Raw genomic sequence first — 18,258 nt, forward strand, 5'->3', positions numbered from 1 at the left:
ATGCTGCCCTTCATGGAGGATCTGCTGTCGTAATGTAATGGTCCGGTTCTCCACCCCAGCCTTCGCAATATCCACCTTCATGTGTAGAGATTGGGGGGGGGGGGGGGGGGCAACAGCAGAGTACCTTTGACCTTTCTCTGGATGTGGTTGATAACTTCTTGGCAGCCAGGTATCCCCCAAGGAGACACTGTCTATGCCTGTCCGTTGGGACACATTTGATTCCGCAATAGGACCGGTTTTGTCCTTGTGTTTCTGATGTGCACTCCATTCAATCTGCTCCACTGTCGTCCTGTATGGCTGCTTACCATCACAACTGTTCCTAGTAGCCATCACCTCCGCACGACATGTGAGCTAAGCTTCATGCTTTGTGTTCATACACCACCTTCTTCCCAGACAAGCTGGTTCTATGCACTAGGGCAAACATCACTCTGCCAGCGTTCTGTGTTCCACCTCACCCCTCAGAGGAGATGCTTCATCGCTTGTACTGTAAGAGTGCTGCGCTTCTACATCGATCGCACCAAAGACCACCGGGTAAAGGATCGCCTCTGTGGGGTTCCCCGGAGTGAAAAAAGGCAAGGCGGTGCTGAAGCGTACCAGCTCATGCTGCATCGTGCGCTGCATTAGGATCTGTTACGCTTTGGCAAAGAAGCAGCCTCCAGCAGGACTGTGCACCCATTCCACCAGGGCCAAAGCTGCCACCACTGTGCTGGCACGCAGAGTAACTGTCATAGACACATGCCTGGCATCAACTGGGCATCCCGCCATACATTCACAAAGCACTTATCAGGATAGCCAAATCCGCTGAGAGTGGCTCTTTGCCTGCTCGGTTCTGCATGATGTTTGTTGAAACATCCACAGCACTTTTCATTAGGTACTGCTCTGGTATCTATTCATAAGGTGAGTAATCTGTGGCTAGAAGTTTCCATCAGAAGATAATCTTCTTGCCTTCAGTACATTCCTTCTGGTATTATGAAAATCTAGCTGCAGATCCTTCATCTATCCTCCCATTCTCTCCTTTCTGTGGTTGGGCTAGATGTAGGAGAGTAGGGTCTGCTTTCTATGTTCACCCCCACTTTTTGCTTTTGCTTTACTGGTTTTCGACTTAGATGTGGCTGTGGGCCTGCTAATCAGACCCACAGCCCTGCTGTTCTCTCTCTAAATTAATACTATGTACTTTAGGTGCATAACCCATTTGGATAGGATCACCTTATTGGCCCCTGTACAGTGTACCCTAGGTACCCAGGGCATAGGTGTACCCTAGGCCTACCAGGGGCTGCAGCATGTATTATGCCACCCCTGGCCTGGCCTTCCATTTTGACACAACTGGCTGATCACTCAGCTGGGGCAAGGTCGTGTAATCACCCCTTGCTTAGGTGTAGTATTCCTATACCTAACTTACATATAGACACATGTGTACCTATCAGTCACTCCTATGGCAGGCCTTAACAATCCTGGAGGCAGAGTGCTTGGTAACATGTGAGATGGTGCTCTAACATGAGCTGAGCCTGTCTGCAGCTTTCGGAACCTTGTCCTTATAGCTGTTCTATGATATAGCCTACCATATACTCTTAAAGTGCCTTATAATCTTAGACGGTTATGGTAACTATGGTTTGGCTTTATCAAAACATGTCGTGTAAGGTGTCTAACACTTTGGAATAATACCCCCATACCATTTCTGGTGATGAGGATATTATTCCCCCCTTCTAGAGGGAAAGACATGTTAAAATCATACTTCAACTGTTAGCCTCTGACCAAAGCCTCAGCATCACAAAATGGATGCTGCTGCCACGACACAAGTCTGACCTCCTGCAGCTGGGAGTGATCCCAGCCAGGGAGGCCTGGACAATAGGTTTCCTGCTTGGGGAGGTGCTAGCACCTCCCCAGACAGCCTTTAGTGTATTGGGGCAGGGTGGGCTGAAAGGAATGAGACATGCCTGGGGCACACAAGGTGTTCCTTGCATAGTCCAGTTCAAACCGGCGCTGGGGCACTCCAGCCCCAGCTCTGGCGCGAAACTGGACAAAGGGAAGTGGGTGTAACCACCCCCTCCCCGGTCCCACCCATAAGGCGTGACCTAGCAGGTATCCCAGCCCCCCAGATTAGTATAAGAGTGGGAGTTGGGCCTCAAGATTTTAGATTATCCTGAACCTGCAAAACTGAACAGAAACTCTGGACCTTCGACATTCGACGAAAGAAGAAGACTGAAGAATCTCCCTTGTGGCCAAGGAGTGGCTACCCTGTGCAAACAGGCACCATCAAGAGACTACCCTTTGCTTTGCGACCGTTCTACGAGGAACCGACTGCAGAGCCCGACCAGAGCCTTGACTTCCAGACTTCTCCGACCCTCGTCCACATCTGCAGCAGAGCTGAGATCCGTGGAGGCGACGAGCGACGTGGGACCGGCTACCTGGGAAAAGTGGCTAGTAACTTACAGCGCAGCTTCTGAGGTACCCTCGAAGTTGTGCACCGGGGATTGAGAAGCCCCAACCCCAAGCACCATCTGCACCGAAGACCAGCCCCCCACACTCCACGAGTCCTGCGTGGGGCCCTTCAGCATTTTCCTGCTTGCCGTGTGTGTCCGGTTGCTTGCCCGCTGGCTAGTGGCCTCTGTGACGACGCACCCTGAAATTTTCTGCGCTGGTTTGGCTCCTCCAGACTGGCTCCCGCTTCTCTGCAAAGAAGAAGCACCCCAGACCTTCCTGGTCTGCACCAGAAGCAAGTCCTCCGTTCTTCGTGGGTTCCGCTTGCCAAGGCTTGGTGAGTCCTAGTCCAACTTCGACGCCGCCGACAGCAAGAGCCTTCGTGGGACAGCTCGCCTCCTGGTCGTCCTCGACGCTTCCTGGTCCTCCTGGCTGCAGCGACAAGCTTCACCTTCACCTGCAACTCTTCACGACATCGCCTGGTTCCTTCCTGGTTCCACGTGGTCACTGGCTAGTGACCTTGACTCTGTCCCTTCTGCTTGCAGGTTTCCTCTCTTCTTGATCCCAGCCTTGGGATCCACCGGACACTCTTCACTGACTGCCTGTCAGCATCTTTCTTCAGGCATCCATAGGAGTCGACGACGAAAACGACGCATCTTCACCCCTATGCACCCGCAGCCTGTGGGCTAGGTAACTTGGGTACTCCGGTGCTCATCAGGATAGTGACTATCCTAGTGTCTAGTTTTCAAGTCTCAACTTCCTAGCTACTCCGGAAGTGTCCTAAATCTACCGTTTTCTAAACTGTACTATTGCTATTGACTTTTACGCATTACGCGTGAGTGTTTCCACTCTGCACACGAATCCCGTGGGCCTCCCACTTCCTAACTAACGCTAGTGTAGTGTAGCCCCAGTGATTCCCTAGGCCTAGGCCTATCCTATTTCCGTGACAGTGGTCCTTATACCACTTACTTAGTATATGGTTTGCGTGGCCCCTAGGGCCTAACTGTATTACTTACCTGTGTGACTTAATGTATGCTTAAATAAGACTGTGTTGTACTTACCTCTAATCTCATAAAGAGTGCGGAGGGTTTGCTTAGAATAAATACACTTTATTTTATATATATATATCTGTTGTGGTGTCCTTTCATCTGGTATTCAAGGGATTATATATGGTATCACAGCTGGCTTCACATGCCATTCAGAGTTTAGCCTAAGACTGCTCTTGTCCATGCTACCACTAGGATAGCTGGTCTATAAGGTTGACTTTACAACCAATCACCATAAGGGTATTTGGACTGATATAAGGTGTACACTATAACTAGTGACATCATACATCAGGCCAACTTCTCACACTAGACTCTTAAGATTCCAGTTCTAGGGATCTGCACAGTGTCTACCAGTTTGCTTGGGGGCTCTGCTTCGGGGGCACGGGCAGTTACAAAAGCACGCAAGAGTGATGCCTACATAGGCCCTGCATGTCCTTTCCGGAGCAGAATGGCCTCCGTGTGTAGCCACAAGATGCCACCTTCCGGAAGCAAAAGCCTTGCTGAAAAGTTTCCGTATCCAGTCTGACACCTGGAGAATATCCAAAAGGTGAAGATCTGCACCTAAATAGACTCTTCCAGGAAAAGCGTTTCCAAAGGTGAGTAACTTCTATGAAATTGTCTAGTTCGAATTGGCATTTCTCAGTCTGCTGTTCTGAAACTTGGTCTGTGCTTTATTTGAATTTGATCTTTGGATATAAATGAAACTCGATCAAATACTAAAAGTACTTTATTTTCTCCTCCCCAGGACATCACTGGCTTTGACGATCGTACCCGAGAGTCTGAGATGACACTTAAGCTCCTGGACCCCACTGAGATCACAGGGGGAGAATCTTTTTTCAACCCACCCTGCATTACACCTACTAAGAAGGTATACCAAGAAAGAGGAACTGGGATCGGGCTTAAGTGCAGTGTAAAGTTGTTTTAGAGGGGATTTTTTTCTTAACAGTTGCTCTTAAATTGTTTTAAAATATCACTACCTTCTGAGGGATTGGCAACAAAATGCATCCTTAGTTTAATGTAACTAGATTGGGTAATGCAGCGGTTCTAGTAGCTGGTTCTGTAGGACTCCGGATCTTTGGTTTTTTTGGTCACTAGCAGACTGTGCTGTAGGAAACTTAATAGATGGACGACAGTATAGTCTGAACGTGGTCTTAATGTGGCTTGTGGCTGAACTCCTACAAAGTCCAAGCAATCAAGTGCCTAAAATGTAAAGCAGTTATTTCTTTAACCATTCCAAGTTCACCCTTACTAGATGGGCATCAGCAGTAAGGTCTTAAGGGTAAAGCGTGTGATGTGAACACCACAAATTTTACGTGCCAGCAACAATAATCCAAGTTAGTTGAAAAGCAGTCAATTTGATGTTTAAAATGGCAAACAATAAGTAAATGCGTAGGTATCCAAGGGTTCTAAAACATGAATTAGTGTTTTTCTAAAGGTATTTTTAGAATTAAAAACGCAAGCTTACCAACACTGCCTATGAATTTCAAAAGCAGCCAATATGTGAGGCGGATAGCAGTTATTGTTTTTGGGACTGCGATGAAGCAAACTGACGTCCCACTGGTGAATGGTTTGAACAACTTTTATTTAAAAGCTTTTGTTCAAAAATACAGTTCTCCCTTGCAATAGAAAATGTCCTGTTTTTTAAAAAGTGTTGAATAAAAGCAAATTTCCTCCTCTCCAAACTTATGGCAAGAACTTCCACCCTGGTATAACGTTTTCAAACTTGCGGGTAATTTTTTCTGGACACCACACCATGGTTTAAAGTAGAAAGTCTTTACTCTCAGCTAGTCTGGGTAGGTTAGTGTTCCAGCAACTGTTGTTGTTGGTTTTCTTCCTTGAAATTGCAGCGGAGTTTGTTCCACAGTTTCCCAGAAAAGTACATTCATACCAAAATTATGTCTTAATCCTGTGGGTTTGTATGAAGTCAGCTGACCGGACAGTCAGTAGCTTATCTGAAAGACAGTTATACATTTCCTTACCTTAGAATTACCCTCTGGAGTCCACTAGATCCAGAGACTTTTTTTCTTAGCAGTACCCCTGCGTGTCAGTAGGTGATTTCACTCGACTTCGCATCCATCGTCGTGGTTGCTGGGACGACTTCGCAGTGCCTACTTAGAAGCCACCACTGCGTGCTGACTTCAATTACTTTTTCCGTGCCAGCCTTGCGCAGATTCGGAGATAGCTACCCCTTTAGACACTTTTTGACTAAGCTTTTTTTCGTTTACATCTGAAAGAAACACGTTAGTTAGATTCCTCACCTTAGATTCCTCACCTTAGAATATCCCCAGGCGTCAGACTGGATCCGGAAGATTTTTGTAGCAATACCCCTTGCGGCTCCGCGTCCGTCGTTAGCGTCATGCGCCGGAATGACGTCTGAGTACTTAGACACCGCCCTCGCGCGCTGACGTCAGTTCTTCTTCTTTTTTCCGCGCCAGTAAGCGCCGATCCGGGAGAGCTACCCCTTTAGACATTTTTTGACTAACTTTTTTGACTCTTTTTGGTCACTTTCTCGACTCTGGTGCCGGTAGGATGCCTCGTTTCAAGGCCTGCGACGACTGTCACCGACTTATGTCGGTGACCAATCATCACTGCCGGTGCCTGTACTGTTTGGGCCTCTACCACGACGCGGAGTCGTGCTCCGATTCTAAGGCCCTGACCTCGAAAGCTAGGCGGGAGCGGTCCCGTAAGCTTCTCGAGCTTCGCCACTCGGCTCCGCGCCCATCTCGATCCCGGTCCAGGAGGAGGTCCAAGGATCGGTCGCGGAGCCGCACTCGACATCGCTCGTCTGGCACGAAGTCTTCGGGTAAGTCGAAGCGCTCCAAGAAGTCCAAGAGGCGACACCGCTCTTCGGACTCCCTCGCCGTTCACGCGACTCGGCCGAGGGTCAGGGGGGTTACCACCCCCGCGGCGCCGCGCCCGTCCCCATACCCGCCGGTCCCTGGGACTGACGCGACGCCGGCGGAGGTCAATGCCTACCTCTCGGCCATGAGGAGCCTGGCCCCGCAGTCGACGCCCGCTGGCGCGCCTTCGGGCCCCGCCGACTCGACTGGGCGACCTTGCGCGCCAGCTGCTCCGGCGCCGTTGGAGGCTCCGGCCCCGACGCCGCAGGTCCCCGAGGGGCCCAGGCCTGGGCCCCCGTCGACGCCGGTCGACCTCGTCACGCCTCCGACACCGGTGCCGACTCCGGTCGACGTCTATCCCCGGTTCAGCCCCTGTCCGGTCCAGACGCCGGTGCGGCGCCACTCTACGCCGCATCAGACGCCGCTAGAGACACATTTTGTCTATCGACCGACTCCGATCATTCCTCCTGTTTACCAGGAATCGGATGACGGGGGCGACTGGGAGGGGTTCGTGGACCCTTTGGCCCTTCAGGACCAACTTTAACAGGACTGGGCAGATGAACTGGGGGAGGCCAGTGGTTTGGATACCTCACCGGACACTGAATTCTTCTCTCCTCCGACTGTGGCTTCGGAGGAGGGTGCAGCTTTTTCTGTGGTGCTGCGCAAGGCGGCCGCAGCCCTTGGGCTTGAGCTGCCTGCCGTGGCTGTGAGGACTAACATCCTCACTGAGGTGCTTCACTCTGCCGCATGCTCCACTGAGCCTCTGCTGCAATTCAATGAGACCCTCATTGACTTTCTGCAGGGCACCTGGTCCAAGCCCTCCACAGTCCCTCCTGTGGATAGGAACGTTGCCAGGCGCCACCGCCCTGCTCTGGGTGACCCCAGTTTTCTGTCCCAACACCCCACCCCCGAGAGTCTGGTTATCCAGGCCTCTACCTCCCAATCCTCCCAATCCTCCTTCCCGTCCGCTACTCCGGACCGGGATTCCAAGAGACTGGAACAGTTTGGTAAAAAGCTGTTCTCCTCGCTCAGTTTGGGCCTGCGGTCTTTGAACACCGCCTGTCTCTTGGACCGTTATTCCCACTCTCTGTGGAATGATACGGTGGAGGATGTGCTGCCCCTGTGCCCGGAGGAGGCCCAGGCACGGCTTTCCTCGGCTCTGGCCGATGGGAGAGATGCAGCGTGCCATGCCATCCGATGTGGACTCGACACTACGGACTCGCTGGGTAGGGCGATTTCTACCACGGTGGCGCTTCGACGTCATGCCTGGCTGTGGTCCACGTCCTTTTCAGGGGATGTCCAGAGCACTCTCATGGACATGCTTTTTGACGGCGCTCGCCTTTTTGGTGAGAAAGCGGACAGTGCGCTGGCTCGCTTCAAGGACACCCGGGCTACTGCCAAGTCCTTCGGCCTCTCGGCCCCGCGGCCACAAACTTCCGCCTTTCGCTTCTTTCGTGGCCAAGGAAGGGGCACCTCCTCACGTCCGCCTAGCCACTGGCCGCAGAAGCAGCCTAGTCGCGGACGTGGGTTCCACCGAGGCGGTACTGGAGGACAACGTGGTCAGTCCACATCCACCCTGGCAGCATCCGCCTCAAAGCCTTCCTAGTCCGAGCTTTCAGGCCCATTCCTCGCCAGTGGGAGGCCGGGTTCGCCATCACCTGCTCCACTGGCGTACCATTACTTCGGACAGGTGGGTGCTGCAAATCGTCCGAAGGGGCTACTCCCTCCCCTTCGAGACGACCCCTCCAGCCATGCCACCGCAGCACCACCGTATCTCGGAGGTTCATTTGAATCTTCTGCGAGAGGAAGTTTCCACCCTCTTGGCCAAGGAGGCCGTCGAGCGCGTTCCGAGCCCAGAAGTAGGTCGTGGTTGTTATTCCCACTACTTTCTGGTTCCCAGGAAGGGCAAAGGGGGCCTACGCCCTATCTTGGACCTCCGGAACGTCCATTCCTTCCTCCGGAAGGAACGGTTCAAAATGTTGACTTTGGCTCAGGTTCTAGCTACCCTGGAGACTGGATGGTAGCGTTGGACTTGCAGGACGCATATTTCCACATCCCCGTCCTGCCGGCCCACCGGCGTTACCTGCGGTTCACGGTGGGTCAGGAGCACTTTCAGTTCACCGTGCTCCCCTTCGGCCTTACCAGTGCCCCTCGGGTGTTCACGAAAGTGATGGCGGTGGTCGCAGCTCATCTGCGCAGATCAGGGGTTCCAGTCTTCCCCTATATCGACGACTGGTTGTTGAAGGCAGGCTCGCCCCAGGCAGTCGTCTCCCACCTCCAGACTACGGCGGATCTCCTGCATTTGCTGGGGTTTTCCATCAACGTGCCGAAGTCGCACCTGAGCTCCTCTTCATCGGAGCGGTTCTCGGTTCGGCGCAGTTCCGGGTTCATCCACCGGGATATACAGGCCCTGATTCCCATCTTTCGGCCTCTATCCTGGGTTTCGGTCAGGCTAGTGTTGCAGCTTCTGGGGCTGATGGCCTCCTGCATCCTACTAGTGCATCGCACCAGGCGGCGCATGCGGGCTCTGCAGTGGGATCTGAAGTTTCAGTGGGCCCAGCATCACGGCAACCTGTCCGTCCATGTCTTGATCTCGGAGGGCACTGCTCAGCAGTTGCATTGGTGGCTCACGGACTGCGATTGGGTCACGGGCAAGAGCCTCTCCCTACCCCTACCGGAGCATGTCGTAGTGACGGATGCGTCCCTCCTGGGGTGGGGTGGCCATATGGGAGAGGCGGAGATCAGAGGCCTTTGGTCTCCGGCGGAGTCTCGCCTCCACATCAACTTGGAGCTGAGAGCGATCCGACTTGCACTGAAAGCCTTCCTTCCCTCTGTCCGGGGAAGTGTTGTGCAGGTGTTCACGGACAACACCATCGCCATGTGGTATTGCAACAAACAGGGCGGGGTGGGGTTGTGGACCCTTTGTCAGGAGGCTCTGCGCCTCTGGACATGGCTGGAACACCAGGGCATCACCCTGGTGGTTCAACATCTGACGGGCTCTCTGAACGCCAGAGCAGACTAACTCAGCCGCCGGTGCATGATGGATCACGAATGGCGTCTGAACTCCGAGGTGGCGCAAGGTCTCTTTCAGCAGTGGGGAGAGCCTTGGTTAGATCTATTCGCCACTGACGAGAACGTGCAATGTCAGCAGTTCTGCGCATTGGAATTTCCAAGGCGGCACTCGCTCGGCGACGCTTTTTGTCGCGAGTGGAGTTGCGGTCTGTTGTACGCCTTTCCGCCTATACCACTTCTGCCCAGAGTGCTGAAGATCAGGCGTGACCGGGCCCCAGTCCTCTTGGTGGCTCCGGGTTGGGCACAAAGGTACTGGTATCCCGAGCTACTCAGTATGTTGACCGATCCTCCGATACGTCTGCCCCTTCAGGAGGATTTTCTGTCGCAACAGCAGGGGACGGTCCTCCACCCGAACCTGTCCAGCCTCCACCTCCATGCGTGGAGATTGAGCGGCGGCAGTTGATGCCATTTGACTTGACTCCTGAAGTCTGTGATATCATTCTGACAGCCAGGCGTCCCTCCACAAAGACGGTATATGTCTGCCGGTGGAACAAATTTGTGGCATGGTGCACAGCAAAGGCTGTGGATCCCCTTTTTGCCCCTCTTTCTGAGGTTCTCCTCTTTCTTCTTTCTTTGGCCCAGCAGGGCTCTGCCCTGGGCACCTTGAAAGGTTATCTTGCTGCCATCTCTGCCTTCTTACGGCTTCCTGATCAGCCCTCTCTTTTCAAGTCCCCTGTAGTGTCACGCTTAAAGGCATTACTCGCACGTTCCCTCCTGTCTGCGAGCCCATTCTACTCTGGCCACAGCGGCTACTACTGCTTTGGGTTGGGGAGTCCCTTTGCAGGACATCTGTCAGGCGGTGACGTGGGCTTCACTGCTCACGTTTGCCAGGTACTATTGCCTAGACAGCCAAGTCCAGAGGGCTGGCTTCTTTGGCCGTTCTGTCCTCCAGGACTTTCTGGTGTGATCTTGGTTCGCAGACCCACCGCCGGGGTTGGTATTGCTTGGGTATCTATTCTAAGGTGAGGAATCTAACTAACGTGTTTCTTTCAGATGAACAAGTTACTTACCTTCGGTAACGATGTATCTGTAAGAAACATTAGTTAGTTAGATTCCTCACCGACCCACCCATCCTCCCCGTTCTGCGAACTGACATCTAGGGTTAAGGCTATCCTTTTCAGGGCCCTAGATTTGTTGGCACCAGTGTCGGTCTCTTGCATGGCTCTGCGTTCCTGGCGCGGAAAGGTATGTACAAGAACTGACGTCAGCGGTGCGAGGGCGGCGTCTAAGTACTCCGTCATTCCGGCGCACGACGCCAACGACTGACGCGGAGCCGCAGACGACGCCTAGCGACGCGCAAGGGGTATTGCTACAAAAATCTTCCGGATCCAGTCTGACGCCTGGGGATATTCTAAGGTGAGGAATCTAACTAACGTTTCTTACAGATACATCGTTACCGAAGGTAAGTAACTTGTTCTTTGAGTCTTCGACTCTTGGTGTACGAGGGATGTCCAATCGACGGACCTGCTTCAAACCCTGCGAGGCCGGTCACAAACTGATGTCTGTGACGGACCAGCACTTCGTGTGCCGTTTGGTGTCTGGAGCGCGACCGTGACCTGAGGTCGTGCTCAGACTGCTAGGCCATGAATCCGAAGTCTTTGCGGGAGCATTCCCGAAAGCTTCTTGAGGCCCGGCAGTCCGCTCTGCACCGATCAAGGTCATGATCACGTAGGAGATCGAGGGACCGGTCGCAGAGCCATCTTCACTCCTTATCCAATGCTTCGCACTCTGGGTCAGGTAAGTCGAAGCACAAGAAAATCGAAGAAGCATTGTATCTCTTCGACTTATCCCTGTCGGTCAGCTGATGTGACGAGAGATGTGGGTGGTGCCCCTCCCGGGGCTCCACGTGCAGAGCCCGGAGGGCTGACTCCGGGCCTAACTCCTTTACTAGGACCCAGAGCGACCCATGCCCAGCTTTGTCAGTTTTACAAAGTAATGCATACCATCTTTTTGCAGCCAGACTCCACCGGCGCATCTTCGGGCCCCGCGGACTCAGCTGGGGGCCCTGGGCCTTTCACGCTGGCAGCTCTGGCCTCGGCAACGCTGGACCCCCTTGGATCCAGGCCTGGATCGGATCGGCACTGGTCGACCTTGAAACCTCCCCCAGCGCCGATTCTACCGGCACCACATCCGCAACCGGCGTCAGCTGTGTCCCTAGCTGACCCCAGCCTTCTCCTCGATGTGGACACTGAGCCGGACCAGCATCGACCGATACCGTATCTGGCACAGACGGCTACTTTTGTGACCCTGTTCTACCACTGGCTCTTTGAGATCAGAATGGCAGCCAGAGGAGGGCTGGGAGGGGTCTGGAGACCCTTTAACAGACCAGTTAGGTTATGAACCGGACTGGAGAGTGGAACAGGGGGAAGCCAACAGTCTGGATACCTCACCAGACCGTGGCATGTTGTCTCCTCCTACCGTGGCTACAGAGGAGGGAGCATCGTACACAGTTGTGTTGCATAGGACGGCCGAGGCTCTCACCTCGAGCTACCTACAGTGGCAGTCAGGACTAGCCTCCTGACAGGTGCTTCAGCCAGCAGCGAGCTCTTCGGAGTCCCTGCTGCTGTTTAATGAAGTCCTAACTGACATCCTTTTGGTCACGTGGTCCAGGCCCAACATGGGCTCATGTGGATAGGATGATTGCGCGATTGCACCGCTCGGTCCCGGGCGACCCCACTTTCCTCTCCCAACACCCTACCCCTGAGAGCTTGGTGGTCCAAGCCTCCACCTCCAAGGGCGCATTCCCCACTGCTCCACCGGATAGGGAATTCAAAAAGCTGGACCATCTTGGTAAGATGTTTTCTTCCTCGAGCTTGGTACTGCGGTCGATAAACACTGCATGTCTGGTGGGCTGTTACACCCACTCCGTGTGGGACACGGTTGCGCAAGTGATGCCTCAGTGCCTGGAGGAGGCCCGGGCCGTACTCTCTCAGGCAGTTGCCGCAGGGAGAGACGCAGCAAAGTTCACCATCCGTTGTGGGCTGGATACCACCGACTCACTAGACAGGACGATTTCCACGTCATTAGCCTTTGACGCTAAGCCTGGTTGAGGTTGACTGGATTTTCAGGGGGTGTCCAATCCACATGCCCTTTGATGGACGATGCCTACTTGATGTATTCTTTATTAATGTTTCAAAGATTTGTAATCTTTTTTGGCACACGGATTCCACATCCAGTTTCTGTAGTGGTTCCGCGTTCTGGCACAGATGTTTTCACAGAAGAAACTGACGTCTGCGTGTCAGACTCCTGTGGCTCAGCTGCTGTCATATCTGGTGACTATGTCACCGCGGAGCCGTAAGACACCATCCCCTGGCACGCACAGGTACTGCTGAAAAAATCCGGATCCAGACTGGCGCCTGGGGAGAATTCCTAATTCTCTGCAGCTAGACTGTGTCCCTAACCCTCCGCTCTGCCCAGCTCTATGCCACTCTACGCCGCACCACTGTCTCTGCAGTCTGTGCTATGCCACTCTACTGTAAATCACAGCACTCTACACCCCTTGCCACAATCCATGCACCTCAACACCACCGCATCTGTCAACTACTTTGCAGCTCTACACTTTACCACTATACTCTAGACTACATTTTACTTTGCACTGCACTCTACGCCAGTGCACTCTACGCAGTGCACTGCTCTGCTTTTGTACTCTAGATCACTTTACTCAAAACCAATGCAGTCTACACCACTGTACTGTGCACCCCTTGATTCTAGGCCACTCTGCGTTACTCCACTCTGATGCTCTGCTTCATTAAATTCTGCTCCATTGACACTCCACAGCACTCTACTCTGCCATTCTGCTACACAACACCACTCTACGATGTTCTACGCCACTCTATACCACTCATACCACTTTACTCCACTCTGACACTACTATACTCCTCTACGCCAATCTACATCACTCTACAATACTACTCCACTCTGCGCAGCATTCTCCACTGCACGACATTGCCACTCCATGACCTTACTCAACTTTGACACCGTACTCTACTCCATTCTATGCTCTTCACTCTACGAGATAATACGCCAATCTGTAACACTCCACGCCACTCCTTTACCCCACTAACTTTTGCCCATGATGAATAGCAGCCACTCTGGTGTACAAAATTGCTAAAACCTTGGCAAGAACAATATCTCTTGCATAGGTGAGACCTATTGGCTTGGTCAATGTTTCTCTCTGCCTTTAATACCTCATCTAATAAACAGTGATTACTTATGAGCAAGATAGACACTGGTATGTAGTGCTCTGTGAGAAACGGTTACATGTTTTGTAAGATGCCTTTATTTCTTGTAGGTCCTGAGTGAAATCAGCGACATTGGTCAAGTGGCGTCGATCAAACTGCAGAGAAGAGCGAACCCCACCATCAAGGTGATTTCGGAAGCCCCCCCGCCAGATGCTCAGGAGAATCTCAACCATTCAATTCTGAAGAGGAAAAAGAAAGTTTTAGGAAGCAACAGCAGTTTTTTCGCTGGGTGCACGCCTATCAAAGAGGATGAATGACCCCCAATGTCCCTTTCTGAGCCTCCGAGGCATAGCAAGGAGAGAACTGTCTTCATATAAAGGCTGCGGGCTCCATGGTCCTGGCTGCCCCAGCACAAACTTGCGTTTAAAGTGATTAATGTCAGTGTTTTAGTCAAACCTCTTACTTGAACTCTTCAAAATGAAATTAAATGGCTTTCGCCAAGGATTCTTAACTGGAGGGCATGAAAACCCTCAAATCTTCAGCTGCCGTCTGTCTTAGTTGAAACTGTATATATTTGTGTGTTTGTCTGCGCTGGACGTTTTCTAAACAGCTCGGGTCGGTCTTGGAAGCAGAAGTGAAGAGTCCTGGTGAAGTCTGCCTAACACAGGAATCCCATCCTGTGACAGCCTCCTATGGAAGGTGCTTGAGATTTCACAAACTTCTACAAGATGCAAAGCGCTAACATTGTGCACCTGCCCTTACTTTGGGTTGGCAGAGCTACTGAAACTCATTCCCTGCGGAGCCTGGTGCGATCAAGTCTTGCAATAGGAGCATGCTCGGGTGTTCCTAAACTTTTTGAATCTGTTGCAGTGGAAAAAAAATATTTTAATCTGAAGCTACAAAGCAAAAAAAATAATCAAGGTAGCCTTTTGTCTGTTTTTTAAAGTCTTGTTTTTATGTCTATTAATGTTATCTAACTTTAACAATAAACATTTAGCCTAAAAGTCGACTTTTGCAAGATTTGTCTTTTTTTAGGAGAGGCTTTGGTAGAGCAGAAAGACTATTTGCAGATTGCTCGCTGTAGGAGCTGGCTTTGTATTTAGTGCACACTTATTTAAGTGATGCACCTTGCACTAGTCCAGGCAACACTTGTGGTGATTTTTGTGTTCTTAGATAACCATAGAAAGCTCTCCAAGTGGTAGCTGTGGAGTGCAGCCTTCAGGCTTATCTTGGAGTGTTAAGCAGCTTGTTTTACCAGATCTAATCATGTAATTTTGGCTAAACATAAATGAACCACAGTGTTTATGAAAATGTTTCATTTTGTTACACAACACTCGCTCCTGCACAATATAAATACACCCTTTACCCTTGACCTCTGGGTAGGTCACCCCCCATCCGCACAGCGCCCCCGTGCGTCCAGCTCCCCACTGCTGCTGAATCTGAGGCCCTCCTCCACCCGCAGGCTACCACCTGCGCCTCATCCCTGGTGGCCAGTGGTAGGCCGTAGGTAGGTTCTTGACGTTGTGAGCATCACTGTTACTGTCTTACCCCTCTGTATTTGTGCCTCCACTGTTTTGCCCTTCCGTTCTGTGCCCCCACTGCTGTTTACTGTTTTCGCCCTTACATTCTGTGCCCCCACTGCTGCTTACTGTCCTCGTTCTGCGCCCCCACTGTTTTCCACTGTTTTTGCCCTTCCATTCTGTGCCCTCACTGCTGCTTACTGTTTTTATTCTGTGCCCCCACTGTTTTCCACTGTTTATGCCCTTCCGTTCTGTGCCCCCACTGCTGTGCACTGTTTTCGTTCTGTGCCCCCACTGTTTTTCCACTGTATTTGCCCTTCCGTTCTGTGCCCCCACTGCTGTGCACTGTTTTCGTTCTGTGCCCCCACTGTTTTTCCACTGTATTTGCCCTTCCATTCTGTGCCCCCACTGCTGTGCACTGTTTTTCGTTCTGTGCCCCTTCTGATTTCTGTACCCCTTTGCCCTCCCGTTTCCTGCCGCTGTGTCCCCTACGGCCCCTCGCTGTCCCTGCCTCCTGCCTCCCAGCTGCTCCTCCCTCCCACCTCCCCATATATGGCGGCCGCTGCGCGGTGAGGTGAGCGACCCTTTACCTCTGGGTAGGTCGCCCCCCCATCCGCACAGCGCCACCTGTGCGTCCAGCTCCCTGCTGCTGCTGAATCGGAGGCCCTCCTCCACCCGCAGGCTACCACCTGCGCCTCATCCCTGGTGGCCAGTGGTAGGCCGTAGGTAGGTTCTTGTCGTTGTGAGCATCACTGTTACTGTCTTGCCCCTCTGTATTTGTGCCCCCACTGTTCTCCACTGTTTCGCCCTTCCGTTCTGTGCCCCCACTGCTGCTTACTGTCCTCGTTCTGCGCCCCCACTGTTTTTGCCCTTCCATTCTGTGCCCCCACTGCTGCTTACTGTTTTCGTTCTGTGCCCCCACTGTTTTCCACAGTTTTTGCCCTTCTGTTCTGTGCCCCCACTGCTGTGCACTGTTTTTCTTTCTGTGCCCCACTGTTTTCCACTAGTTTTGCCCGTCCGTTCTGTTCCCCCACTGCTTTGCACTGTTTTTCGTTCTGTGCCCCTTCTGATTCCTGTACCCCTTCGCCCTCCCGTTTCCCGCCGCTGTGTCCCCTGCGGACCCGCCCCCCTTGCTGACCATTTGCTGACCCTGCCTCCCAGCTGCTCCTCCCTCCCACCTCCCCATATATGGCGGCCGCGCCGATGGCAAGCCAGTCTACGCCCGGACTGCGCTCAGCGCCAGAACCCCTGGCCCCCGCATCCGCCACGAAAACTGCCTCCGATACGGCGCAAGCACCCTCATCACTCTCAACCCAGGACGGACCTCCACCTACTTCAAAGCCACCCCGAAACGCACCCATGGTCCCTTCACCTGCCGGAACTGCAGCTTCACCTGCCTCGGAGACCCTGAGACTCCCGCCAAGAAGGACCTCAACCATCTCCGGTGCATCCTACTAAACACCCGCTCCGCACGCAAACACGCAGTCGAGTCCTGCGACCTACTCGACACCATCACCGGACGTCTCCTTCCTGACAGAGTCCTGGATGAACGAATCCTCCGCACCCGACATCGCCATTGCCATCCCCGACGGCTACAAGATCACCCGCAGAGACCGCACCAACAGAATCTGAGGAGGAATCGCCATCGTCCACAAAGACACCATCAGGGTCTCGACCAGCACCGACGACTCAGCACCGCAGAACACATGCACTTCCAGATCCACACGGATCCCAACACCACCGTAAGAGGCACCCTCATCTACAGACGCCCCGGACCACGACCCCAGTTCAGCGACTCCATCACCGACTTAATCAGCACGCACACCCTGACCTCCACCGACTACATCCTCCTCGGAGACCTGAACTTTCACTTGGAGAACAACAACGACAGCAACTCATCCACCCTGATCGACAACCTCAGACTGAAACAGCTCGTCACGACGCCGACCCACATCGCCAGACACACGCTCGACGCCATCTTCTCCTCAAGCTCCCACGTCTCCTTCAGCCACACCTCCGAACTCACCTGGGCCGACCACCACTGAATCCACTTCACCTTCCGGAAACCCGCCGCACACCACCGCACCCTACAGATCCCCCGTAGAGGCTGGAGCAAAGTCACTGTAGACAATTTCAGACAAACCTCGCACTCAGCCCACCCACCGACCCCTCCAACCCCAACAACGCCGCCCGCAATCTCAGACGATGGATGGACGACTGCGCCAACACCTTGGCCCCGCTGAAAAAACCAACCTACAAAAACACCAGCAAGAGAGCCAGCTGGTTCACCCCGGTGCTCCTAGCATCCAAGCGCACCTGCCGGAAACTGGAGAACAAATGGCACAGCGAGAAGACGCCGGACAGCCACACAGCCCACAAAAACGCCATCCGCAACCACCATCACCTCATCCGGTCCGCCAAGTGGACCTCCTTCAAAGACCGCCTCGACAACAACGCACACAACAGCAAGGAGCTCTTCAGCATGGTGAAGGAACTCTCCAACCGCAGCTCCAATGCCAACGGCATCCCTCCGACGCAAGTCCTGTGTGATTCCCTTGCCACCTTCTTCCACCGCAAGATCGCCGACATCCACGACAGCTTTGACTCCCGGACAAAACCAACAGGCCCCGACACATCAGACCTGCCGCACCCCATCGACCACGACCCCCTGACAGCCTGGGTCAACGTGAACACCAAGGACACAATCAAGACCATGAGCACAATCCACTCCGGCTCCCCATCAGACCCTTTTTCTACACCACATTTTCAACCAAGCCGGCAGCTCCATCGCACCCCACCTGCGCAATGTCATCAACCTCGCCTTCGAGACCGCGACCTTCCCAGAGAGCTGGAAACGCGCAGAGATCAACGCCCTACTCAAAAAAAAAAAGGTGGACCCGAGCGACCTCAAGAACTTCCGGCCCATCTCCCTGCTTCCATTCCCAGCTAAGGTCATCGAGAAGATCGTCAACACAGCTCACCCGCTACCTCGAAGATAACCGCATCCTGGACCCCTCCCAGTCAGGATTCCGCAGCAACCACAGCACTGAGACCGCCCTCATCGCCGCCACAGACATCAGGATCCTGCTGGACAACGGCGAGACGGCGGCCCTCATCCTCCTGGACCTCTCCGCCGCCTTCGACACTGTCTACCACCGCACACGCCTCCACGACGCAGCGA

The 18,258-nt window shown here is 53.2% G+C and overlaps 1 protein-coding gene across 3 annotated transcripts in view; it reads left to right on the forward strand.

Moving 5' to 3' along the window:
- The window catches only part of KIF4A (kinesin family member 4A), a 286,675-nt gene extending 272,111 nt beyond the window's left edge, over positions 1 to 14,564 (forward strand). For all 3 annotated transcript variants that reach the window (XM_085608378.1, XM_085608380.1, XM_085608379.1), the window contains 2 exons: positions 4,210 to 4,332; positions 13,668 to 14,564. In XM_085608378.1, coding sequence (XP_085464504.1) covers positions 4,210 to 4,332; positions 13,668 to 13,874 — 330 coding nt within the window. In that variant the 3' untranslated portion in view covers positions 13,875 to 14,564. The remainder of the gene's footprint in view (positions 1 to 4,209; positions 4,333 to 13,667) is intronic.
- The last annotated feature ends 3,694 nt before the right edge of the window (positions 14,565 to 18,258 follow it).

Source organism: Triturus cristatus, chromosome 5_2 (genome assembly GCF_964204655.1).
Source record: "Triturus cristatus chromosome 5_2, aTriCri1.1, whole genome shotgun sequence".
NCBI lineage: Eukaryota > Metazoa > Chordata > Amphibia > Caudata > Salamandridae > Triturus > Triturus cristatus.